The 26,398-nt window shown below is 41.1% G+C and overlaps 2 protein-coding genes across 7 annotated transcripts in view; one reads left to right on the top strand and one right to left on the bottom strand.

Moving 5' to 3' along the window:
* The first annotated feature begins 2,165 nt into the window (after positions 1-2,165).
* RPE (ribulose-5-phosphate-3-epimerase) lies at positions 2,166-8,902 on the top strand. 2 transcript variants are annotated; one of them, XM_066636719.1, is made up of 6 exons: positions 2,166-2,313; positions 4,284-4,363; positions 5,777-5,916; positions 6,814-6,948; positions 7,135-7,221; positions 8,438-8,902. In XM_066636719.1, exons 1-6 carry the CDS (start codon positions 2,192-2,194, stop codon positions 8,558-8,560), a joined length of 687 nt encoding a protein of 228 aa, XP_066492816.1. In that variant the 5' UTR covers positions 2,166-2,191; the 3' UTR covers positions 8,561-8,902. The 2 variants fall into 2 exon arrangements, with proteins under 2 accessions (XP_066492816.1, XP_066492817.1); XM_066636720.1 differs by lacking the exon at positions 6,814-6,948.
* A 2,088-nt stretch (positions 8,903-10,990) lies between these two features.
* The window catches only part of KANSL1L (KAT8 regulatory NSL complex subunit 1 like), a 49,455-nt gene continuing 34,047 nt past the window's right edge, over positions 10,991-26,398 (bottom strand). For 3 of the 5 annotated variants that reach the window (XM_066625598.1, XM_066625675.1, XM_066625759.1), the window contains exons 8-15: positions 24,410-24,520; positions 23,717-23,854; positions 21,090-21,190; positions 19,520-19,644; positions 18,608-18,662; positions 16,189-16,298; positions 13,930-14,092; positions 10,991-12,739 (exon numbers count right to left, since the gene is read on the bottom strand). In XM_066625598.1, coding sequence (XP_066481695.1) covers positions 12,491-12,739; positions 13,930-14,092; positions 16,189-16,298; positions 18,608-18,662; positions 19,520-19,644; positions 21,090-21,190; positions 23,717-23,854; positions 24,410-24,520 — 1,052 coding nt within the window. In that variant the 3' untranslated portion in view covers positions 10,991-12,490. The remainder of the gene's footprint in view (positions 12,740-13,929; positions 14,093-16,188; positions 16,299-18,607; positions 18,663-19,519; positions 19,645-21,089; positions 21,191-23,716; positions 23,855-24,409; positions 24,521-26,398) is intronic. The other 2 variants (XR_010794381.1, XM_066625889.1) reach the window with 2 other exon arrangements.

The raw sequence follows: 26,398 nt of genomic DNA on the forward strand, positions 1-26,398 counted from the left end.
TTTATATTATGCAGTATTGTATCCCAACAGTAACCTCTATGGTAGACCTTGACAACCTGTGACCTTTTGCTTCCCCTGTTTTGCAGTCCCAAGAAAATAGCAAATCCAGGTTCACTGACCCTTAGTATTTTAATCCTGCCACTTTATTCCAGGAATACAGAAGCCTAGTTTCAGTGACTCAGATTTTATTGAGAATGCTCTGGTGCAGCTGTTCTGATCCTTGCTCTGCACTCCAATCTATATTCCGGAGCTGTGCTTCAAATCAGATAATACCACTGCTGCAGTTCCCTCTGTTGGAAGAGAGAGCTACCTAAAATAACTCTGATGAGCCACTGTGTATGTATGGCTACTGTATATGTAAATGTAGCATGCAGATGATCAGGATGCAGCTGGTATGAGAACTCTTACATCTGAAAAGGCTGATCAGGGTGGCATTATGGATTGACCAAATGGGGCACTTACCAATGACCCATCTGGTCAACCCTTCTTCAGACCCAATATCCAATGTCAGCAGTGGCCATGAAGCTGGGTGGGCCTAGAACTTGACTTTGCCCTTGAACTCACAGCCATTTGGTACCAGCACTGGGGCTGGCATAGTATAAGAATTTTTATGCATCAGGGTGTGCTTGGAATGCTTTCATAGGGCAGACACTTTATTGTCATGATGGGAATGGGAGTTTGGGGTGGCACAATTACTTAGGGCCCAAATCAATCCAATTTTTCAGTGCTGGTGCAGTTGCGCCAGTGGGGTGTGCGCTGCATCCTGTGGTGGAGGGACAGTCACTGAGCCTTCTCAAGGTATGGAAACATTTGTTCCCTTACCAGGGGGCTGCCTTGTGGCTACACTGGGCCTGGAAAGTTGAATAGGACTGGGCCCTTAGTTATTCCTTTGCAAGACTTATACCCTGTGTTTGATAAAATGACCAAAGTGGCTTATGCAAACATCAGTGAAAATCATAAAACAATAACTTGTCTTAACACGAGTCTATATCAAATGGGAAGCCTTGGCTACAGTCTCTCAGGCTAGCAGTTTTGAGAACTTCACACAACAAATGCACTCTAGGGATCAACAGGCCTATTTTGCGAAATGTATGTTTTTTTTTTTAATGCTACCAGTGCATGAGTGTCACACATCATGGTCTTCCTTTCCTAATCTCCTACAGCAGTGTTTCTCAAACTATAGGTTGGGACCCACCAGGCTGGTCACAAGCCAATTTCAAGTGGGTCCCCATTCATTTCAATATTTTATTTTTAATACATTAGACTTGATGCTGCCATGGCATGTGACTGCATTTAGGGAAGTGTTACAGACCTGCACTTTTAACAAGCTGCTATGTATGTTCTTTTAACAACGATAGTCAATGGGACTTGCTCCTGGGTTAGTGTGGGTAGGACTGCAGCCTAGGATTGTGAAAAATGGTCCTGCTTGATGATGTCACTTCTGGTCACGATGTCACTTCTGGTGGGTCCTGACAGATTTTCTTTCTGAAAAGTGGGTCCCGGTGCGAGATGTGTGAGAACCACTGTTCTACTGCCCTCCAAAAGAGGTGGCATGAAAGTGGGCAGGTGCTGAGACTGACCATAGGGCAGTGGTTCCCAAACTGTGGGTTGTGCTTCCCTGTGGGAGCCGTGGAATCCTCACGTGAAACCTGCCACCTTGTGCAATGTATAGGATTGTAGCTGTAATGGGGGTGGCCAGTGGGTCAAGGGAGCCACCAGGGGAAAAGGTTTGGCATAAGGAAAACAACAGAGGAGTTTCCACCTGGGAAGAAGGAGGGCAGCAGCCCACTAGGGGGGTCTTTTCTGACCCTAGAGAAGTGCAGGCGCCGCCCTGTGCGCTTCAGCCTGAACTGCTGTAAGACTGACCAGCAGTTCACCTGGATGGAAAGTTTTCCAGGTGGCTGGGCGAGGTGACTTGCTATTGGCTCGGCACTCTTTTGACTGACGTCCAGCCAGGCAATTGCGTCTCGTCTACCTTAGGAGGCGACTATAAGGCGAGCCTGAGCAGCCCGTTCGCTTCTCTCGACACCTAGCCTTACGGAAGATGTAGTTCGCGCTGTGCTTCAAAACCGAGAACGACTCGGGCTTGAGAACTACATTTCCCATCAGGCTCAATTTTCCCGTCGACGCAGCCGGGCGCGCCCAGTGGCTTCCGGCGGAGGGGGTGTCGGTCAGTCGGGTAGCGCGGGGCATGGCGTCTGGGTGCCGGATAGGTCCGTCCATCCTCAACAGCGACCTGGCGGCGCTGGGGGCCGAGTGCGGCCGCATGATGGACTGCGGGGCGGACTACCTGCACCTGGACGTCATGGACGGGTAACTCCGCGAGGAGGGCGAGAGGGAGCCGCAGGGCACGGCGGAGGGGAGAGCCCTGTACGGCAGCCCTAGGCTCTGGGGGCGCAGGAGCTCCCGTGGCTCGTGCAGTAGCGCTGCGCTTGCCAAGGAGCGCCTCCTTCTGGCCCGGGTGGCAGGACGTGGTGCCCTGTGGGTGGCGGCTGGGGCCAGTGGAGGTGTGGAGGGTGGCTTCTTGCAGCCCTTCTCAGTAGCCTCCTGCTTAAAGCAGGGGCATGGGGTGGGTGGGGAGGCAGGTGAGGCAGAGCCTTCTCTCTGGAGTCCTTTGAAAAGCACTGCCACCTGGGAAGGCACCCAAGCACCCCACGCACACCCATCTATGAAGATTTTCATTGCCTCCTGTTTCAAAGGCTGCAATCCTAACCACACTTTCCTGAGAGTAAGCCCCATTGTACAAAATAGGACTTACTTCTGAGTAGTCCTGGTTAGGATTGTGCCCTTAATGTGTTAAGGAACACAGTGAACAAAATCAGCAGGCAATTCCTATCACTTGCTCGGGCGAGACAAAACAGCCTGTGGATCTCACTTTTGAAAATGCCTACCGTAGTTGTGGGTGAAACAGGAGGAAATAAAAATCTGCATAGACTGTGGTCAATAAGTGCTAATGTTTCTGACTGCAGTGTTAAAACACATTCTCTTCCCGTTTTTACAAGTGCCATAAATGTGTACAGTATTCCAAGGCAATGTTTCTGACTGCAGTGTTAAAACACATTCTCTTCCCGTTTTTACAAGTGCCATAAATGTGTACAGTATTCCAAGGCAATGTTTCTGACTGCAGTGTTAAAACACATTCTCTTCCCGTTTTTACAAGTGCCATAAATGTGTACAGTATTCCAAGGCAATGTTTCTGACTGCAGTGTTAAAACACATTCTCTTCCCGTTTTTACAAGTGCCATAAATGTGTACAGTATTCCAAGGCAATGTTTCTGACTGCAGTGTTAAAACACATTCTCTTCCCGTTTTTACAAGTGCCATAAATGTGTACAGTATTCCAAGGCAATGTTTCTGACTGCAGTGTTAAAACACATTCTCTTCCCGTTTTTACAAGTGCCATAAATGTGTACAGTATTCCAAGGCAAAGTAGAAATAAGTGCCTGAAAATGTAAGAACCTTGTTCATTCTTTCCCTTTCATACACTAGATCAGTACACAGTCTTTGCGCTTTGGACTTACCCAGTCTTCCACGTTTGGTGGAGGGTGAGAATGGGGCTCTGCATCTGTGCAGTGGGGCCCCCAATTGTGTGGAAGAACCTGTGTGCGTAGGGCCCCGTTCTCACTTCAGAAGGGTGGGGTTACTGGATTGGCCAGCAGTCGATTCCTGCCTTGACTGAAAATATGGAAGTTGAGAACAGAGCAACAATATTGACCTCATTCTCAAATGAGAAGCGTTTTTTAAATGGCTGGAAAAACACACTTTTGTTGTATGAACACTCTTGTTGCTTTGGAAAATACTCAAGACTTCAAGTCAAGTAAAAGCAGTTAATAACTCCTTTGGTTTGAGTCTGCTGTCACATCACATTCCTGAATGCAAGGGAAAGTGTGCATCCTTGAAGTTCTTGAAACTTCCTAGTGGTGTTTTTGTAAGAGCTGAGATTCTGTACACGGATGGCTTAAATTCCACTGACAATAATGGGATGCATGGAATTGATTACAACCATACTGTTTTTACAGATGGGGCCCCATGAAGGGCCAAAAGGTGGAATATAGTAGTGAAAACCAGACACTCATTGCATCTCTTGGCTGATATGTTCTTTTCCTGTTTTCATAGGTATTTTGTTAATGTTTATTACTGAAGTATGAGACTTCTAAGATTTTTCTACATCCCTATAAAGGCACAGCAAAAAGCTACCTCCATTCTGACAGTACAGAGCCACAGCCTTCCAAATATTAATTCAGTAGGAATCTTAACAGATATCTTTTTTCCTAATTGGGTAGGCATTTCGTTCCAAACATCACTTTTGGACATCCTGTCGTAGAGAGCCTTCGGAAGCAGCTGGGTCAGCAGCCCTTCTTTGGTAAGCTATTCATTAAAATTAATATCCTGTTGCATGATTTAATGCATACAGAGTTTGAACACCTGATTGGTTATAGGCAGCAGAAGTAGAATTGTATTTCAGAATTAGAATTAGCAGAAGTAGAATTGTATTTCCACACTTCTGCCTCTGGTGGGGAGCTTTGTCCTCTTCCTGCTTTATGCTGAGCCAGGAGGACTGTGCAGATGGCATGGAATAATGATCATGATTGTTTAAAGGTGATCCAAAAATACTATTGAGCAATGATAGGTTTACAGCAACAGATCCATTAGAATAATATTGTGTACTGGAGAGTTATGCCCAATGTGCCTGTTACACAGTTACTGTCATTTAAATATTTGCATGTCCGTGATGGGATGTTTAACAAGAACGGTTGGAATATGAACTCTTGTTCCAAGATATTTTGATACTATAATGCAGAATAAACACATTGAAGCTTTGCTCCTCAAAAAACCTTGGTGAGCATAGAAGTAATTGGAGAGCCAATTCACATCTTGTGCTGGTGCTTTAAACACATCATTGGAATTTGCTAAAAGATCAGAAATTAAAATGAAGTTATTTCAGACATAATTAAGTATTGTCTATCTGAAGAAATTGCATATTTCTTACCCCTGATTTTAAAATGTGGGACTTATTGACAATTAAGGTTTAGACATGGAGAGCAAATGTTTTCTTTTGTATTTCTAAAACATACTGTTTTGTAATATTTCCTATAAACTAATCATCAGGCTTCATTACTGTTTGCATGCACAAACAACATAGGTGTAAATATTCTTATGCATAAAATTCTGCAAAAACAGTGAATGTGGCTTTTTTTCCTATTAAAACAACATGTAAGGGGCCTGGAAAAGATGATAGGTTTGGAAACAAAGCTGCTGTCAAGAAAGGAAATGGCAACTCTTCCCATAAGACAAGACCCAGCTTCTGATTTCAGTCTAGAGCAGTGGTTCCCAACCTTTTCCGAAAGGTAAGGGAACCACCAAGTCTTTTTGAGGACCTGCTGGGTGGTGGTGATCTGGCAGTGACAGCACCTCTGAGTTTGTGCTGCCACTGCAATAAAAAGCAGGTTGGGGGTTTGGACTTACCTGGTGGCAGAGGCAGGAACCTGGGTTTTGTGGCATCTCCAGCCGCTGCCGTCATGCTGGGCAAGTCCGAAAACCCGTTTTTTAACTTCAGCAGTGTCAGCGTCCCACTGTCACTGCTGGATTGCCGCTCCCCTTAAGGGGAAATGCATTGGTTCTGGTTGCCTTGGGGGATTGTGACTCCCAGGTTGGGAACCACTGGTCTGGATCCTGGGATCTAGTGTGTTTTTATTGTATGCATTATGAATATCTGATAGAGACTCGGAGTAAATGTGCCTTTAATTCATCTTTCTGATCTGTTTGGTTTCTCTAGATATGCATATGATGGTTGCCAAGCCAGAGCAGTGGGTGAAACCCATGGCTGTAGCAGGTGCAAACCAGTATACCTTCCACATAGAAGCCTCAGACAATCCAGGGGCACTTATTAAAGATATTAGGGAGAATGGAATGAAGGTGAGGAGTTGGTATGGTAAGAGTTTAGCACTTGCAAGTGTGCATGCACAGTACTGACTATATCTGAGTACTAATCTTAGATTTGAGCTTTATATGAAATACAAAGACAAATGCAAATGTTTATTTACAAAAACTTGTACATTAGAAAGTCTGTTGCTAACTGTAACTCCAGCGGTATAGGGATATGCCATTGGATAACATATATTTTCTATCCCTTAGGTAGCAAACATTTTTTTCCTGAATTAAAACTGGAGGCCCACTTCACTTACCCTAAAAAAAATTAACTTTTCAAGTGTAAGTGTGCCTGCCTACAGCAGAGCACATTCCTTGTTTTATGTGTGTTACTGTTCTAAGTAACTTGACTGGAAAGAGGAAACCTCAAAGTAGTGACTCATGCAGATACTACAGGGAGTCACCTGAAAAAGTTAATGCTTCTGCATCTCTGTAGTGGGTGTGATTGAATGCTCCATTTGTTTCGGGTGCAGAGATGGCATTGAATTATTTGCCCCTAGTGATGGCTGTTGGAAGGGCACAGGGTATTGCAGTAAATCACGGAGGGGCACCTGGCAGCTTTGGGCTGTCACACCTTAATTTTTTTCTAAATTGCAGCATAGGTGACAGAAATGATGAGCAGAAAATGCAGCATACAGTTGAGAATCACTGTACAGTTTGTCCTAGTGGTAGTTGCCTGGCACCTAGGTGACTGCTCTTGCATAGAACCTGGAGTACAGGAATGCATACTGGAAAGAGACACCTGATTTTCTCCTATTACTGGTTGGGATACAGGGCACAATTCATGATGATTCTATAGTCACATTTATTTACAAGTATTAATGGGGAAACAGTTTCAGCTGGAGCACTATTTACTGTGTGATGTGTTGCAATTCTCTTCTATAGGTTGGTTTGGCTATTAAGCCAGGCACCACAGTGGAATATCTAGCACCATGGGCTAATCAGATAGACATGGCTTTAGTTATGACAGTGGAACCTGGGTTTGGTGGACAGAAGTTCATGGAAGATATGATGCCAAAGGTAGGCTTGACTTTTGGAATATTCCAGGTACACCAGCAGTGTATATGGCAGGGTAATAGGAACTTCCTTAAAATGCTTAGTTCAGGACATTATTACAGTGAAACGGTGACCTCTGTTTTTTCCATACATTACAGCTCTCATGACTTGATCGTTCTACTTGTATTATTTTTCTATTCTGCCAACTAGGTTCATTGGCTGAGAACACAGTTTCCTTCTTTGGATATTGAAGTGGATGGTGGAGTAGGACCTGACACCATTCATAAATGTGCAGAGGTAAGATGACAAAAAAGCAGTCAATATATTTAATTTGCACTATGTTTTCTAGATCTGGTCTGGGTTTTAAATGTTCAAACTGTACAAGAGACATTAAGAACTTAAAACTTTGATGTATCTTTCTGGTTCTCATTTCGACTAGTTTCAGAAACAATATGATAAGACAGGATGCATTAGAAATAGAAAGTAAATGTGAATGGAGAAAAGCTCTGTCCATTAAACCAGGGCTTTTCAAACTGGGGCGTTGTGACGCCCCAGCCTGTGAGCCCTGGCCTCTGCCCCCTTAAAGGGCAGGGCAGCCTGGAGGCATGGAGGAGGCAGCAGCGCAATCCCCAGGATCACACCGCCCAGGGGGCTGCAGGGGCTTGGGTGCACTTACCCTAGCCTCCCCAGGCTGCGGGGAGCCCGGCGTGACCTGCAGCAGGGCTCCCAGCAGCAGTGAAAGTAAACGTGGAGTGATCGCGCTCCACTTCCGCTTTAGCGATCCCCAGGATCGCGCTGCTGCCTCCCCCCCCCCTCAAAGTACTTAGTGGCTCTCCAATTCTCCCAGAGAGTTTGAGAACCATTGCATTAAGCAGTTACCTGAATGGAAAAAACAGAGGGAGATTGGTGGCTGTCTGATGGCAGGCTAGTGATAGGGAGCTATTAAGAAAAGGAACACTGATAGTAACACAGCCCAAAACACATTTCGGTGCCTATTCTTAGATTTATTTGGGATGCTGGTTCCAAAAATGGCATCAGTTTTGCACTATCAGCTCTAGTTTTTGAGATACAGCATAGCCACCTAATTCGCTGATTCAGCTGGTTGTTCGCACATCTGCAGTACTTCCAAAACTAGAGCTGATACGGCCAAACCAATGCCATTTTTGGAATCAGCACCCCAAATGTATCCAAGAATAGGTCTAACTTCCAAAGCAGCACAGCAAAATTTTTTGTTGTTATTGGGCAGTTAAGCTCAAAAATGAAGTGCATATGGATAAATAATGAAAAGACCATGGAGATATTTGCAAGTAAACACAAGAAATGTAAAGTGAAGGAAACCAATGAATAGAATGGTACAAAAGAGTAAGGTGACAGAAATGATGAGCAGAAAATGCAAGACTAGAAGCATCACAGAATGTTAAGAGGCTGAAAGGTGGAAGACTATCAAGGTCACAAAAATCACTGATGGAATAAATATTTTTCATGTAAAATAAAAGGTATTTCCCTTTCTCAGGCAGGGGCAAACATGATTGTGTCTGGAAGTGCTATAATGAAGAGTGATGACCCTAGAGCTGTGATCAACCTTCTGAGAAATGTCTGTTGTGAAGCTGCTCAGAAGCGCTCTCTTGACCGGTGAAACCAGGCTGCTATTGGAGAGCTGAAAGCTGTTTGCTTGGGTGTGGGTGAAATAACTATTATGGAATTATGTTGCTGCTAAGGCAAGTATGACGACTCTGCAAAAAAGCAAGAAGGTACACAGTATGATTGTCTTGCCAGCCTGGAAGTGCACTGTCCCTTGACTACTTGAGGCAAATCTGAAATCAACATTACAAAATATGGACACTTCTTGCTTAGAAATCATATGTACAGGCTTGCCATGGAAGGCAAATGTATTTCATTCTCTACTCAACAATTAAATTTGTTCATTCCCCTATAAAGCTATTAAATGCTTGAAAATAAAGACTTGCAATGAAAAAAAGCTTGACTGACCTTGCTTATCGGTTTTAGGTCCAGTCTGCTATGTTCTATAGATTTACAGATATTAATGATGAATGGAAAGGAAGAGGAGCAGGCTATCTGAAGGTCAGTATCAGCATTGGAAGTAATTAAAGTAGGAACATTGGCAAAGACATGGTGCTTTTTTATGCCTCACAGTTTTATGGCAATTTTGACTGCTTGTTGAACTTAATAGTATTTCAAAATTGCAGGTGCTTTGTATAAGCACCCATTATTATGTTGAGAATCTGGAAGTAATATGGGCTCTCAATATGCAATACATCTTGCATGACTATCTGCTATTAACTAATAAAAATGTTCTACACAATTTCAGAAGTACAGTTGTTAATGAGGTAGTGATTCGAGAACTTTTACTACTTCGTTGAATGCTAGTAAACTAGGGGCAGCACCTTTTGAATGGATAACTGACTTGCCTCTTTCCTCGAGACACAATTGCCTAGACCAGTGTTTCTCAAACTGTAGGTCAGGACCCACTTGGTGGGTTGTGAGCCTCATTCATTTCAATATTTTATTTTTTAATATAAGACTTGATGCTACCATGTGCTTGCGTTTAGGCAAGTGTGATAGATTTGTACTTAAACAGGGTACTATGTATATGCCTTCAACAATTATAGTCAATGGGACTTACTCCTGGGTAAGTGTAAGATTGCAGCCTAGGATTGTTTAAAAAAAAGTTCCTGCTTGTTATCACTTAGTCATGACATCACTTGCTGTGGGTCCTGACAGGTTCTCATTCTAAAAAGTGGGTCCCTGTGCTAAAACGGGCCTAGACCTAAATATGGCATGGTACTTCATCAAGATAATTGAGTGAACATTAACTTCCTGTTTTCCTGCTTCCTGTTAATGTTCACTTTTCCTTCTAGGCTGCCTGTTAAAGCAAGAGGCATACAGTAATTACAAGAGACTGTGTGATGGCATGCTTGGTTAAAGCAAGAGCCATGGCATGTGACCAGGACCAGGCATCATGTGCTCCCTGGGGCATCTTGTGGGCTGCAGTGAGATACAGGAAGCTGAACTAGATGGGCTCTAGGCCTGATGCAGCAGGGCCTAGAGCCCTTTATGTTCCTATATGTTCCTATAACTGTTAGGAACATAAAGGAAATGGAAGTTGGGCTGTGGGGAATCACAGAAACTAGGGAGACGCCTGTATGATAGTATGTGTAGCCAGAAGCTGAAAGATATACATTTGATTGACATGATATGCTATGTCACGTTGTGTATTGATCAAATATAGAATGTGTTAAGTGCCACCTTAGATGGAAGCAATTGCAAAAACAGAAGTCATTTAATTTTGGCCTGCATAAGACTAATTTTAAGGAAGCTGTCAAAATAGTTAAAGTATAGCTTTCAAATTATTATGACTTTGGATTAGTCACAGTTTTATAATAGTTACTTTTAAGAAAGATGTGAAACTTAACTGGGGTTATGGATCAGCCTTCTGTTTATTTTGGAGATAAAATGAAGTTGGAGTTAGAAAGAACCCAGAGTGAACCACGTTTTCTTTCCCAGACCATTTTGAGCCTCATGCTTTGTATGGCCAAGTCCTAAGCGCAATGGCTTTTATTATACTGTTGCAACACATACATACCTTAGGCAAAGAGATAACAAATGTCTAAGGCAGCTGTGTCAAATCAGATATTGGCTAGCAAAAGTGCAGGTTCAAATTTGTGGAATTATAAGATCCAAGGATGCTGCAGTAGGCAGGTGTGGTCAAACAGTACAGCATGGTCAAACTATTTTCTTGCAATAATCAAATTGCTTCTATGTTATTGAAGGATAACACAAGTAACTAGCCTAATCATGGAACTACAGTTAGTCTTGCACAGCTACAAGGACCCAGGCCCTGGAAGAATATGCAAAGAAACACCATAGGGAAGTTTACCAACTGTGGTACTCAGCCAGCAAGCACACCATAATCATGATTTGTGGTATCCACATCCAAAGTCTGAGCTTCTAAACTCTGTTAGGCATCTCAATCCACTGATATCACACTGTAGTAGCATATAGAAATAACTTTTAATTTTAAAACCTTGTGTTGAAAATTGCAGTATCAGAGGCAAGATTAAAGTTTTATTTTCTGGACAAAAAATTGCTTAAAAAAGTTAAAACAAAATTTACAGTAAACTACAATCTAACATAGGCTGTAGTGTAGAAATGCAACTGAACATTTTGTTTTTTTACAATATCCAGTGTACTTCCAGTCCATTTTGGGGAGAAGAGAAAAAGATACTAAAACTAAGCCATGTACTCAGCAGAACTTAATTCTGGACATGACCCACTGAGGAAAAGTGTGCTAAAAAATGATGCATTAAATGTCCTCCGCTATACCTCACAGAACAGCTACCCTCTTCATAGCAGTACTTAGCCCTATTGAATAGGCATCACTGAAATGTGGGTGGCAAATCCAAACTACATTTTTGAATACCATCATCTCTAGGGCCACTGGAGTATGCCTCCAACGTTCCAAATACAGGGTTGCATCCAAAGTAACTGTGCCATGAACAGAATTGCATTCCATGAACACAACCTATCTCTGAGACCAGAAGGAATATTCTGCTCATCCAGAGAATCCTTGTGGAAGAAGAACACCTCTTCCATTCTTGGCAGAAGTGTGCCTTCACAAGTGTGTTTCTGTTTGCAGATTTGTAACTCTGTGTGTGGGATGTCATCTGCATTTTCAGGTATTTTGGAATATCAATATGGAAAAGAAAATGGTATTCCTACTGTATCTAAAACTATTTCGTTACATTTCTCTTGCTCCCCCTCCCCCCTTTTAAGTATTCCAAGGCATGGAATGAATGTTCATAATCTGCTAAATAGTAACATAGTACATAGTTTTAAATCTTTATGGAGCCAGAAAAGGGGTTTTAAATATACTGTTTAAAAAAATGGAAAGTACCTCTCTAGAGTAATATTTAGATTTCTCAGTCTTTTCCATTCCTTGCACACAAAAATTAAATACAGATCCATTGTGGAATACAGAAAAATCAATCCTTTAAATTGATTTTACTTTATCTTCATGTAAAGTGTTTATGGTTTCTAAGAAACCATGTGGTACATTATCAAATTTATAAATGGTTGATTCTTCAAACAGGCAAAAAGCTCTCCTTTAAAGGAACAATATACTTAGCCAGGCAATGTGTTTTTTGCCAATCCACCTACGCCACACAGCAGCTGGTCAGGTAGCTTTTCTGTGTTCAGTTGAAATTGTTGCCCTGCTAAATGAAAACCACACTTTCTGCTGTTCTGCAACTACACATACAGTTAAAACTGTAATCCTTTCAGTTTTTCAAGAAGTGGCAGCAAATGGTGATTGCAGGTTAAGAGCATCCATTCTTGACACAGCTGCTTCCAGCTTGAAAATAGTGTTACAGTTCAGATAAAAAGAAACTGCCCAGGGATCCTTATCCTGTCTGAAAAAATGACCAATGATATGTGTTAAGTGTGAATACAAGTCAAGTGGTTCCTGCCTGTATGAACATAAAAATGCTTTTACCTTATACATTCCTTTGCCCTGGTTAGTTTTCTTAATAAACCACATTCTGGTCTGTCACCTCTGTTTTCTCGTATTGCCAATTCCCAAGTAGACTTGGTTGCTGCCCCCTTCTAGCTCATCAGCAGAGCTTTTCTTTTGTAGTTGGTTATTGTTTGGCAAACCAACAGTAGCAGACGAAGTACAGTCAAAGTCACTGTCGATTGCCATGTTTGAACTTTCTTGCTCAGTTATCTGATCTTGGCAGATTAAAGCTTCAGCTTCTTTTTCCTTAAGTGGAAAAACTCGATGTTCCCACACCAGAGTCTGAAAGGAATGAAAGAAAAAAAAGTAAGAGGGGATTCAACTGACTCCTAAGCTACTTGCTAGGCAGAAAACTGTCAATGAGTGTGTGCCATTCCTTACAGCGGTGGTTCTCAAACTCTCTGGAAGAGTTTGAGCCTCAGGAAGTACTTGTGGGGGGCGGGGGGGGAGAGAGAGACACAATCCCCAGGATCGCATCGCTAAGGGGGTACAGGGACTGGATGTGTGACCATCCGCAGGGCTCCCCAAAGCTTAGAAAGTCAAGCGATTGTGCCCCGCCTCCACAAAACCAGAAGAGCACAATCGCTCCACTTTCATTTTTTAAGCTTCGGGAAGACCTGCACAGGGTCAAGCAGGGCTCTCTGCAACCTAGGAGGCTGCTGCTACAGGGACTGGTAAGTAAATGCCAGTCCTTGCGCCTCCCTTAGTGACATGATCTTGAGGATTGCATTGCTGCCTGCCCCCGCCCCTTAAGGGAGCAGAGGCTAGGGCCCTTAGGCTGGGGCATTGCAATGCCCTAGTTTAAGAAGTCTTGCCAGTGACAACTGGCTCCAAATACCATTTGGTAGAGAAAAAGCTTTGAGTAGGGCTTGCTTAACACAGTACATTGTGTATAAAATTCTTAAAACTACCTGTCTTCACTCATTCTGATTCTTAAAACTCTTAAAGAGTTTTATATTGACCCTCTAGGTTATCCCTTACAACAATCCTATAAAAATAGACCTGGATCATTTCAGAGGGGAAGGTGATGAAACTGAATGTAACTTGCCTAAGGCCTCCTAATTGAATTCACAGCTGAAGCATAGTTTTATCTAGAGATTTTCCAGCTATGCTTTTGCCTCCTACCACACAACCACCACATACCGTGTGTGATATATATGATATATAATACAGCAGTTAGATAACTGTACTATATGGTATATCAAACATGAAACATTTACCATACTCGCAATCCTCCTCCCCAACAAACCCAATGGGCAGCATTCAGTTTGCCTTACTCTGAAACAAAAGTAAGGGAAAACAGTGACACCTCCCACTATGGTACAAGTATTTTATAATGCAAAGCTGAGCAACCATTTAAACCACCCTGGGCTGAATTATAATTTCTTCTAATGTCAAGGGAGACCCTTCAGCTGCCCACAAGTCAATAGTTTCAGCTTCTCATGTAGCTGTACATGAGAGTATATTTTTACCCTTTCTTGATTTCTTTGTGAAGACTGTGATGACCTATAGCAGAGAGTGTAGAGTTCTGAAGTAATGTCAGCAGTGTTTTCAGGAAAATTTTGTGTAAAATCAGAGGTGCCCTGCTTTTCTTTTAGTGCTGGGTCTTGTCCCTCAGAGCTTCTGCTGTATGACCTATAATGAAACAAAATAAAGCCCCAGTTTCATCCAAACTGAACTCATCTCAAGGAAGAAAAGATGTTGACATTTTAAAGGTTTGAAAATTCTGAAAAACAATGCAAATATTAAAGGGCGCTTTTAGAATATGGGCAGCCTAATCTTAACCTGTGCTGGATAGAACAGGTAGGCCCTGTGCTGGAGTAGGCAGGCCAACTGGCCTGCATCATATCCAGCGCAGGCTAGGTGGTGGCTGCTGTGCAACTCAGTAAGGGGATATATTTCCTCTCACGCTGTGTCACATGGCAGCCACCCCATGGGGCTAGGTCTGCTCATTGAAATCGCTGGTGCAGATCTGAGCAGCCTGGTGTAACACTGGGCTGGCCTGGAGGGGGTTAGGATCTGGCCCAAGGCTGAAATCCTATCTACATTTACCTGGGAGTAAACCCCATTGACTATAATGGGACTTACTTCTGAGTAGACATGCACAGGCTTGGGCTCCAAGTCACCCAGGCTGGTCCCACGCCCCTCCTGAAGCCCACTGGTCTGTCCTCCCCACTGCCTAAAAACACCCCAGTTCCACCCTCCTGCTACCCACTTCAACCCTCTGCACCAGCCACCGTTGGCTGGCACAAACCTACCTATTCCCAGCAATGCAGAGGCTGGATTCAGCCTCTGAGCCAGCGCATGTCCATGCACTACTCAGTCAACTCCTAAGGAGGTGCAAACGTGCTTTATGGCACATTTGCAACACTCCTGGGCTGGCTTAAGGGCTCACCTTCATTTCAAGATTGCGCTCTGAAGTCACTCCTACTGTGTACAAAAAATGTTAGTGAGAATCAGGAATACTGGAGCAGTTCTATGATGTGTTCTGGCCTGCAATCTGCCACATCTTTTTGAGGCAATTGACACATGATATTTAACTGTATTTTAAAAGCTTGCTCCTTAACAGTTAAATATATTTGTCTTGTAATTAAACCCACAAAAGTTACTAGCCCACAAACATTTTGCTTGCCTGCTTTTGAATGTCTGAAGAGGTCAGGCTTATCACTAATGGTGACTGCATACTTTTCTCTTAATAGCAATACATAGCATTTGTACAGGCTTTCTGAGTGTGCAAAGCGCTTTTTATGTATTAGCTTGTAAGGTGAATAAGCATTGTTATCCTCAAATTACAGCTAAGCCTGAGAGCAGCTTGCCTAAGGTTACCTAGTGAGTTCATGGATGATCTGAACTGGGGAAACAATGATTCACAGCTTGGTCTCTTAACCACTACACCACACCAGTTCTCAATTATGTTCATGTGAGTGGTTGCAACAGAAATTTTGTTCTTTAACTCTTACTCACTAAACCTCTGTGGGCAATGAATGCACCAAGAATTTTATATCATATCACTGCACTGTTTCCTGCAGTAGGTAGTGAGGGGGAAAAAAAACAACTGATGGCCACTGGGATCTTTTCCAGCCGTATAAGCACTGTTTTATGGTGTTCCTCTGGAGGTGCTTATAGGGCTGGAAAAGCTCCCACCTCCAGAGGAACACCATAAAAAAGACAAAAGTGGGAAAAAAAGATGCCTTCATCACCATTCACCTGGACACAATCCCTGGCTGCCTGTAATTTTTTTTTAAATATAGTTTTAATAATACAGAGTTTTAAAAAAAAGTTCATAGAAGCCAAAGGATACAGTATGTTAAGTTCTTAGCTTTCTGCTGCTTTTTGAGGTAGGCTAATTCTGTAAATTTAGAGTAGCACAAAGGCATTCTGGGTGTGTAAAGTATTGTGAAATAATTAGAACAAAAGCATGTCCTAAAGCATAGAACACTCACAGAAATTGAGGGAAAAAGTTTAAAATGTTTCTTGACAATCCATTTTAGAAACCAAACTTGATATTACTTGTTATATCACTTACTCATACATGAACACTGCATGAACAGAGAAAATGCACATGGAACTTTGGACTGAATCCATGAGGTTTATTTCCAAAAATGGAGAAGCAGCTCCAGGTGACTCAGAGATCCTGATGGTTCTCAGGGTAGAGACATCCAGCAACATCCACTCAGAGTAAATAGCTTGGAACTACACCAATATTCCTATGTGCCTTAATTTCAACTTGCCTGTTCCTTCTGGGCCATCGGCATTGTTCCCAAAGTGACCACCGGGCTCTCTCTTTCTCTTCGTATTTTGCATGGCGTGCAGCATACACATCATCTGATACGTCTTCTACCTAGATTTTCAATGCCCAAACTGTAAGTGTTACTAAAAGTTAAATACAAATCATATGGAAATAAAACCTCATTCCTGGTTTTTTAACAACCCCTAAATACGATATATATGGTAGGAACACAATTCATTTATACTGAGACATAAGTACAAACCATCCAACACACACACACACTTTGCCAGAACATCACAGCATGAACAAAAAACTTTCAAGTGCAGTCAGCATGCATTTTGTGTGCAAAAGACTTGCACAAATTCAAGTATATACACTCAGGCCTCCTACTCCGCCCAAAAAAAGAGAAAAAACACTTTGAATTGTGCAGGTGATTCTGCCAGCCATTCTGGAGAGGAGAATGAAGCAGCAATTCCCTCAATTCCCACATGTCTTTTATAATGTGCTTTAATACATATACTGTGCTAAAATACATATGTATTTTAGTATTCACTATGTATTTGTTGGATTTAAGGGAATTTCAACTATATGTTATTTTGGCTTTATGCGCCAACCTCAGAATGTATCCCTCGCCTAAGATGTAGGCTGACTGTATAGCTGTGTTTTTCAAAATAATAAAGGAACAATTTGCTCTTAAGAATGGAATTCTGCTCAAATGATTTTTATAATAGGAAAGGAACTAAAATCCACCTTAAAGAGTAGTTTATGAAGTTAGTTAATATAAGGCTTCAATGTCATGATACAAACTGAACATCAAATAATCATTTAAATGTGCAATAAAATGAGAGAAAATTACAAAGCAATTCTTTAGTGCATCTGGAAAATAAGTATCTAAAAAGAATGAAATATAAAATACCAACACTCTTACAATGTAACAAAAAAAGGAATTTCCAGCTCACAAAAACCTCATTTGCAAAATCGCACTTAAACGCACTGCTCTGCAATCAAGAGTGAACAGATAACAATGAAGCTACAAACTGAAACCTACAAATCTACAAATGGTGGTGGTGCTGGAGGTCCACTGTCTCTGCTGGCTACCTCCGGCAGCAAAGGCACATTACTGGCAGAGAGTAGTTGGGGGTGAGCAGTACGGACAAGGGAGGAATGGATCTCGGTGGCACTGGAGTGCACTGGGTCCTAACTGTGTTCCATGCCCCAATCCCTCTTCCTTAATTGGAGTAGCAGAGTCTTGCTCTGGGGTAAGAGAACAAAAGTTCCCTTACCTCAAGGAGACCTCTGAGATTGCCCCTTCCCGCAGGATAAAGCATGCACTCCTTTGGTGTGGCTAAATCCACACAGTGAACTTAGGACTGGGCCCTAACTAGGTCAAGCAACTGCTTCTGTGTATACATATGCAGTATATGTGAATTATAGCATAATAAATTTGTTGCTATAAATTTTGTGCATATTTGCTTGAGGTACTCTACATAACAAATGCTTGTATTTTGTCATTTGTTATTCTGTAATAGAAATGTATTTATCTTCTGATTTAAAATACTGTTTCTTTTTAAAAACAAAAAGTTTTCGAGGGAACTACACAACTACTGACTACAAACAAAAGTAATGCTATATAGTGGTGCCCCAGCATATGCAGGGGTTCCATTCTGGAACCCCCTGCGAATACCAGAAACCATGCATATGCAGAGTGTCCCCCCATTAAAGACTTAACCATTGCAGTCGCAGATTCTTACTTAAACAAGGATGCTATGAGCTCATCCACTCATAGTAAGCTTCAGGTTGCTTCCTGACAGCCTAGTCGCTAAAACAAAATAGATAGAGGCTAACAAGTAGTGGAACTTCTATTTTTTTTTTAAAGTGACCAGGCTGCCAGAAGGCAGTCTAAATGTTGCTATGAGCTGTTAAGCTAGCAATGACCTCATTTACGCAAGAATCTGCAGCCATGCTGGTTAAGTCTTTAAATTAACTAATGGGTACACAGGGGGCGCACCCATGGAACGGTGGATAAGTGAAACTGCAGATAGGGGGATCTCCCTGTAAATAACAATGTGTAACACAAGAATTGTTGTGTTGAATTTTTTAATATTTCTTATACAATTCAGAGGCTAATTCCAAGGGTAATCTTAGTTGTTTTGCATCATTAAAATGTTTTCCGTTGTCTTACACTTTGTGTTTTTATCTATCCTATTGTTCAACACATTGTAATACATGTCATATTATACATCTTCATAGCGTAAATTGCGGTTAGATGCTATGCCAAGAATAGTGGTATTATTTAAATCTTCACACCAAAATATCAAAAACCAAAATCCTCACACCAAGAAACATCAAAATATTCAGATAAACATAAAATTGTTCACATTTTGTTAAAGTATAAACAGTATAGTGGAAATACGGCATACCTTTTCTTCATCTTTGTGCAGACTTTCCAAAGGCTTGAGGCTAACAGTTCTCCAGCTGTTGATGAGAAAACAGATTCCTCAGTGTAGGATTTTCTTAATAAAACTCATTTACTTTGTGAAAAACCATTTTCCCCAGTAAACATTGCAATTGCACTCGTTCCATAAATTAAACAAACTGCAGAATTATTATTATTATTATTATTATGAGTATTTATATACTGCTTTTCAACAAAAGTTCACAAAGTGGTTTACAGAGAAAAATCAAATAACTAAAAATCAAAGTAACTATTAGTCATTATAACTAATAACTAAACAAATAACTATAACAAATAAACAAATTAAAGTTTAATTGAAAGTTATGGGCTGAGAGTTCGTCTAAGCTTCTTTTTACACACCACCAAGTCAGTTTTTTGCTTGTGCATATTAATACTTGAACAAAGATCCAGAAAAAACTGATTTGCCACCTCCTAGTGCACTCCCACTACACTCTGCTCGTTTCCTGAGGGTCTCTGCTGGATTCTTCTGTTGGCAAAGAAAGTACCCCTTCCCACCCCAACCCCAACAGTACTTCCTGTACCTAATCCCAATGATCCCACAGGATCACAGCATGGCAAAACTGAGAGTGTTGGGCTGGTGCTGAAGCAAAGAGCGCTTCTCTTTCTCATCAAATAAAACAAATCTCCCCAAATTAATCTGAATAGTTTCCAAACCTTCTGAGCTCTGCCATGAAGAGAGGCATTCTTCTAGCAACTTGAAAATTATTGCAAAATATTCCCCAATTGTCCTAATGTTTACACTGCACATTTATATTCACACAGTATTCTGTATTTATTTATGTTAATGCTGAATATTCCCTTGCAAAATATCGGTTTGTGCCATGTTGCAAATGGACAGTAAACAAATTAAATGTACCTGGGAGTAAGAATTTCTTTATACTGCAGTTTCTCCAGCTTAGATGGTGCAACCAGTGACATAGGGATAACAATGTTATCTATATCATAGGAGCTCTCACTTCTCAGTCTCCGTCTTGAATTGAGCTATTTAAGAATTATTTCATAAAATCAGTAACAGTTTTAATAACAAGTCATTATTTCTTTGATGAGAGTAAATGGCCTTGTGTAAACATTAAAAAATAAACCTCAATGCAACAGAACTAGTAAAAGCACCATTTTTAATACTCAAGAAGAATATGACTGAAGTGTTTCCCACTATTCCAAAACATTTCCCATTCCTAAGCTGGCTACTCTTCCTTCACTGGCTTGGTACATCTGTCACGGTAATATAAACCACCTTGATACCTTAACACTAGGGCAAAGGGTGGGCATCAGGATTGGTCAGCATCTGTCCTTGGTCAACTTACTAGACAAATATAGTGACACATAATGGCTATAAGCAATGAATATTAACTATGCACGTGTATGTTTGTATACCCCGAGTCCTAAAAGACTTGAGAGCAAAACGCCTGCCACATTCCTGCCTTTGCTATCAAATTATACCATGATGCAGTAAAGTTGCCCACAATGCAAAGGTTTTCCCAACATCAGAGAATCTTTTGTAATTTCTGACCATCTACTGACAGACAATCCAATCCCTCATGAGGAACTTTGCCAAATGCAAGGTATTTCTCCTAGTGAAGTAGAACTGAAAAATAACCCCAGAGACAGAGTAAAATTGGCTTCAGGAGTTTCAGTTTTTGCTTCTGCATTTTATAAAACAGAAAATTGCTTTTATTTTTAAAACAAAGTTATTCGACCCATCTCTCAGAATACTGGCACCTAAACTTTTTAGATTTGGACAAAGGTCCTAACTCTGCCAAAAGCACAACTTTTATCCTTTGCACAAGGTCTAAAACCCATTTCAGGTCATGCTGCAGGCATCACTGGTGTTACTTGCTCTAGAATGGGCAAGTGGTGCTCCTAGAGTCTCAGGAAAGCCATTTCAATCATGTGCCATAGCTTTCATGTTAACAGCCCACACTGGAGATATAGTTGCCAGGAGACACAGCTGGATTGCTTTACTTCACCTGCCAGGGTTAGCTTTATTTTATTATTTTATTTATTTTTCACATTTCTAAACTGCCCTTCCTCCAAGAAACTCAGGGTGGTATATGTGGTTCATTCTCTTCTTTTGTCCTCACAACTACTCTGTGAGGTAGGTGAGTGTCTGGCCCAAGGTCACCCAGGAAGCTTCATGGCTAACTGCAGAATTGAATCTGGATCTTCCAGGTCTAAGTCCAATTTCTGAACCACTACACCACCCTGGCTCTCCTCACTTTAGCTACAGGTATAGGTTTTTTGAAAATGATGTTATTTATTTTACTCGCAAACCTATTGTGATCATTAAGACTTAGGCTGTAATCCTAGCTTACTGGAAACAAACACCTCTAGCTATAGGCAATGAAGGCCATTTTTAATGCCATGTTGCCTAATGCAGTTGTAGAGGAATAGGCTGCAATTCTCCTACTACATTAATTTTAGCATACCTGTGATGAACTGTGATTTGATCTAGACATCATGTCATAGTTATGGGATTCTTGTTCTTCATGCTGAAAAGAAAATGCTTCAAAGCTGTTGTCACTTTCCCCTGCCACAAAAAGAAAAATAAGATTCCTTTATTTTGATATGATGTTCTGTAAAATGAACTCATCATGTATGTTGAACAGCTGATTTAGTAACTCTGGACGTCTGCAGACTACAATACATAAATTTGGAACACAATACTGGAATGAAAAGTGATCTTAGTGAGTTCTACATCACTTTCACTCTTCTCAGATGTACACATCTGGAAACTTTACCAGTTATCACAACATTCAACACCTGACAGAAATCATGTTTCTCAATACTTTGTGGAGTCTAGAACCAGAATCAAATCCTTAAGAACCCAATGAAGGAGCCATTTGAATTCATTTACTAACAGTTGCCAGACACAGAATGCTGAATCATATCAAGTAAGAATCGTGTTTGTAGTTTTCCACTAAGAACAGCTGGTTTTGCAACCAATTGCCACCCTTATCTTGAAAATGGAACTTGATTGTAATTTTTCCACAGTCAGACCTCAGTGACCACTGATTTGGTATCCACCAATTTGACTCACCACTGATACCAGGGTCCTTCTTTAAATACACTGTAACAAGGGAAAAAAAGCACCAAAATCCAATTTCCTATCTTCATGCTGTTAAATAATTATAATTTCATTCAATTAGATTCCATTATTCACCCCATCTAGTGCCTGAATGTAGTATACCATCTACGAGTATATCAATGCATTCTGAGGCAACAATGGGGGAGAAAGAAACCTGGAAGTGGGTTTTTAAAGCTATTTTTCCTATTTTTCCACTGATTTAGTATCCACTGATTTTTTAAATCCACTATGGTTCTGGAACAGAACCCCAGTGGATAATGAGGCACGAACTGTACATTTCCAACACCCTTAAAGTCAGAAATAGAAAATGGATGGGACAATGTGCTGCAACATTAAAACTGGCCATTTTTCCTATTTATTTTTCATTGCTTATACTGTCTTTTAATATGCAATATGTTCTTTAATTCACTATTGTGAGCTGCCTTGGGTGGCCCATTTACTTGCGAGGAAAGGTAAGGATAAAAATGTTCTACAATAAACAAATAAGTAATCTAGCTTAAAATGTACAGACAGAAGCACTTCATCTAATAGTACACAATTTCCAACTACAAGCTTATATGCACACTGACAAGGATATTCAGAACTCTGTCCCCAATGCATCAGGCACAAAGGTGTAGGGAAAGAATATTTGGATGGAGGATAATCTGACTCTGAGTTTGAGAGATCAGATCTGACTAGAGAGCTGATGTCTAGGCAAATCAAGACTTGTGAGTTCCATCAGTAGCAATGAGAATGCTCATTAATGAATTGGATTATAAAGTCATCTGTGACAGATTCTGGATCACTGCATAACCTGGCACAAAGCTGATCTCCCCCAGAGGGATTGGCGCATTTGCGAAGTGCAATTATATGGTGGGAGAGAAGCTTCCATACCACATGCGAGTGAAGTGCTTAATGGCCTGTCTACTGCAATGGCTCCCTGGGGAGCTATCAAAAGGAACCAAGGGAACTGCAGAATTGTCCCTTGAAGCCCACCTTCCTCAAAGCCAGCATTCTCAGAGGAAGAACCGACAAGATGAGACTGTGGCATTCTCTCACCTTGGCACTGCCTGAGCCTGGTTGGGCCTTCGATTCCTATTATTTTACTTCCACCATTTCTGGTGCGGTGGTTCACAATAAATACGTCCTCACATTGGTGAATCACGGAAAAGTGGGTGGGGAAGGAGATGAGAAACTGACACTCTGAATGGCTTCCCCCAACCCCTCCTCCTGAAGACAAAAGCAAAGAGCTTCTTCTTCCTCTGGCTGCGGGCATCGTTTTTCTGATTTGCAAATGCAGGAGTGTTCAAGCAAAACTTTGCTTCTGGCCTGCCACTGCTGGAGTCAGTGGCTGCCAAAAGTCTGCTGTCATTGTAAAGGAAATGCAAGTATTTCCCATTTTCAAGAAACTGAGAGAAAAAAGTATGGAGGGAATGGGGGGGGGCAGCAGTGGATCAAATGGCCAAGCATGGCATTTGTCTGCCTCATAGTGTGCCACCCAACTATGGCTACAAGTGCTGGGAGAACTGGGTGTTCAGTCAGACACACTGAGAACTGGAACTGCTTTTTCAGCCTGCCCTGTATGGTGAGCACAACTGACTGGTGGGGGAAGGGAGGCTCTGATCAGCAGGAGGCATGGAGCAGATTACTACTTCCACTTTTTAACACACGCCTTCCTTCCTACTTTTGCAGCAAACCCCCCTGTGTATTTCTCTTTCTAGCAGCAGCAATTTGACGACTTTGTCAGTCAGACACCTCCAGGAAGGAAGTTTTGTCTCAAAACCTGACTCATCCTGCATTGGGTCACATTCTAGTGCAGCAAGCAAACACACCTAGCTCTCTGCATCCCAATTATTTGCTAGGAGAAAGTACTACTGAGACTGAACTTTTCCCACTTCCAAACAAACAAAAAATTAATGTAATGGGAGCTGCAGCCAACGGCCAAGGGGTTTTATTTTTGTGCAAAATGCTATTTTTCTTTTTACTTACCAATCGCTGTCTCACTGAAATGTCTTTTCTTCCTTCCCTCTTGTAGCTGTTCAGATACTTGGGATGTAGCCTGATGTTTTGAACTGGATTCATATCCATATTTCCACTGTCTAGAAGCTTTATACTGACTATATACTTCTAGAATACAACAAACATTATTTTACTTTCTTTTTTCCTTATTGTTTTCCTATGTTTTAAATACTTAGAAAGACTAAGAGCCCAATCCAATGCATGTCTACTCAGAAGTAAGTCCCATTAGAGTCAATGGGGCTTACTCCCAGGAAAGTGTGGATAGGATTGGGCTGTAAAGCACTAGTAATAAATATGTAAACAAACTATCTGCAATTAGAAGCACAAAGCTTTCATTCATTCTGTTATGACCTACACTTGACATTTACATGCCCAAGCGTAACTTAAGTCAGAAGGGGCAACTTGTTCAATACAGGGTGCCACACTGTATCATGACCCAGAAAAGAAACACTAAATGTTGCTTATTTTAGATGCATGAAATTTATATAAAATTTATATTTAAAAAAGATTACAAAATTGTTATTTTGAAATTATTGTATTTAATTGACGATAATTAACTATTAACTAACTATTAATTCCCACCAGTCAAAAATGCATGAACATTGAAGGACAAACAAGATCGTGCAAAAAGACATAATTTTAAAAAAGTTATTTATTGCATACCATTTGATGGAGACATTTGAAAATCTAAACCAAGGGAAGAAGTTTCAAAAGGATCACCTTTGATCTCACAGTTTTTCAGCAATGTTTTAAAATGTACATTAAGAGGAATATCTGAACAACAAAAAGAGAGAGATGTAAATAAATATAGCCTTGCATCTTTCCCAAAAATATATTTATTACAAATTACATGCACAGTAAGTATACAAACATAGCCAGCAGTGATTTCTGCAATCATAGCAGCATATTTTTCATGTCACTGTGATCCTGGAAATCACTGTCACTACAGGTTGGTCTGTATACCCATTCTAGTGAAGTACCCTGGAACAGCCACATAGGAAACGAACAAAAGGGAGGGGGCGGGGCCTGAGTACCCATGTTTTTCTGAGCTCCTGGAAAGCTCTTGGAAAACACGCTATTTCTTCCCAGTATCGTGGGTCTGATGCGATCTGAGGATCAATGGCCAGGAGAGGCCTTGATCCTACAGATGGTGTACGGTTTTGGAGAAGAGGGGTCCAGCCAGGGACTGTTTTTTCTCCAAGGGAACCCAGCCATTGATGTCAGTGATGGTGAGGATTCAATGCTGAAATTAAGCTGAAGGCTCCAAGCAGGGAAGGAAGCTAAAAGAAGCAAGTGAGTGTTGTTCTGTTGTGTGTGTCTGGCATTAATTGACTAATTGACTGCCTGATTAAGCTTTTGCCTGAGAGAAGGAGAAGGAGGGGCAGGCTCTCCCCCTCCTGGGAGAAGAGGAAGAGGGAGGAGGCTTTCTCTGCGTATTTGTTTGTTGATGTGAGAAGAAGTTTTGGAGAAGATCTGCCGAGCTTGTTATGGAAATATGAGTGCATGACTCTAACTTTATAAATCTAAAATTTGTTGGATTACAAATTAACCATCTTGGAATACAATTATTGTTGTGGAGTGTTCAGTTTCGTTTTCCTGTGGAGAGCTTGTGGAGTGCCTGGAGACTTGCATTTTTTTTTTAAATAGAAGTGGTTGATTGTTTACATTCCTTTGATTATCTCCTGGAAAGGAATGCGGTTGACATAGAAACAAATATAAATAACAGAAATAAGATATGAACAGAAATAAGAACATCAGGGACATCTAGTGGACTAAAAAAAGATACTACAAGGACAAGAACAGGACTTGACAAGTGAAATAGGAAGAAAGAAGAAATAAGAAGGAAGAAAAAGGATGATAGGAAAAGGAGCAAAAGTTAGGAGCTCTTCTGCCCTGGAGTTCAGCTTGGGAAAACTAACACAAGAGGAACCGAAAGGGAAAGAAAGGAAGCAGAGAATACAAGACAATATAGAGAAATTAGTGATGATGGGACAGCAACAAACAAATCAATGTCTGCGGGTTCAAGCTAGTTTGGATGCGTTAACTATACAACTAAATGATCTTAGTGTGCAACTCAAAGATGTTATATCCAAATCACATGAGAAAAGACAAAGGATTATGGAAAAAGTATTGGAAATGGGAAAGCAACAAGCAAATCAATATTTACAAATCCAAATTAGCCTGGAAATTTAATTCAACAGACAAATGAGTAATATGCAACAAACAGGAGAGAATCAACAAAAGAACAAAGAAATGGAAGATAAATCCAAAACACTGGAGACAGGACAAAACAAACAACTGGAAGAGACAATGTTAATGGAGATAGCTTGGAAGATAAAGACTCAAAAGTCACCAGACCAGAAAAGAGAAGAAATACTTCAACTAATTGATGCAGATTGGATTGATCAAGTGAAGGAAGAAGAAATACTTCAACCAACTGACAGAGATTGGAATGATCATGTAAAGGGGATGACTCTAAAATGATGGTCTAGCAAGAAGGGCGAGTACATTAAACCGTGATCTGTTAAGAGGAATTCATGTGAAATTTATTAGGAAAAAAAAGTCTAAAGAGAAGAGAAGAGATTTGGCAGACCTGTGGATATTTAGGTTGGAGACAAGGGAATACATAGAAAGAAAGACAGCAGTGTGTTA

This window comes from Tiliqua scincoides, chromosome 1 (assembly GCF_035046505.1).
Source record: "Tiliqua scincoides isolate rTilSci1 chromosome 1, rTilSci1.hap2, whole genome shotgun sequence".
NCBI lineage: Eukaryota > Metazoa > Chordata > Lepidosauria > Squamata > Scincidae > Tiliqua > Tiliqua scincoides.

Bases quoted from the DNA above. Each gene is read 5' to 3' on its own strand.
- RPE (XM_066636719.1), top strand. From the start codon at position 2,192: ATGGCGTCTGGGTGCCGGATAGGTCCGTCCATCCTCAACAGCGACCTG. The intron at 4,364-5,776 runs GTAAGCTATTCA...TGGTTTCTCTAG, and splicing joins GGGTCAGCAGCCCTTCTTTG to ATATGCATATGATGGTTGCC. The intron at 6,949-7,134 runs GTAGGCTTGACT...TCTGCCAACTAG, and splicing joins TGGAAGATATGATGCCAAAG to GTTCATTGGCTGAGAACACA.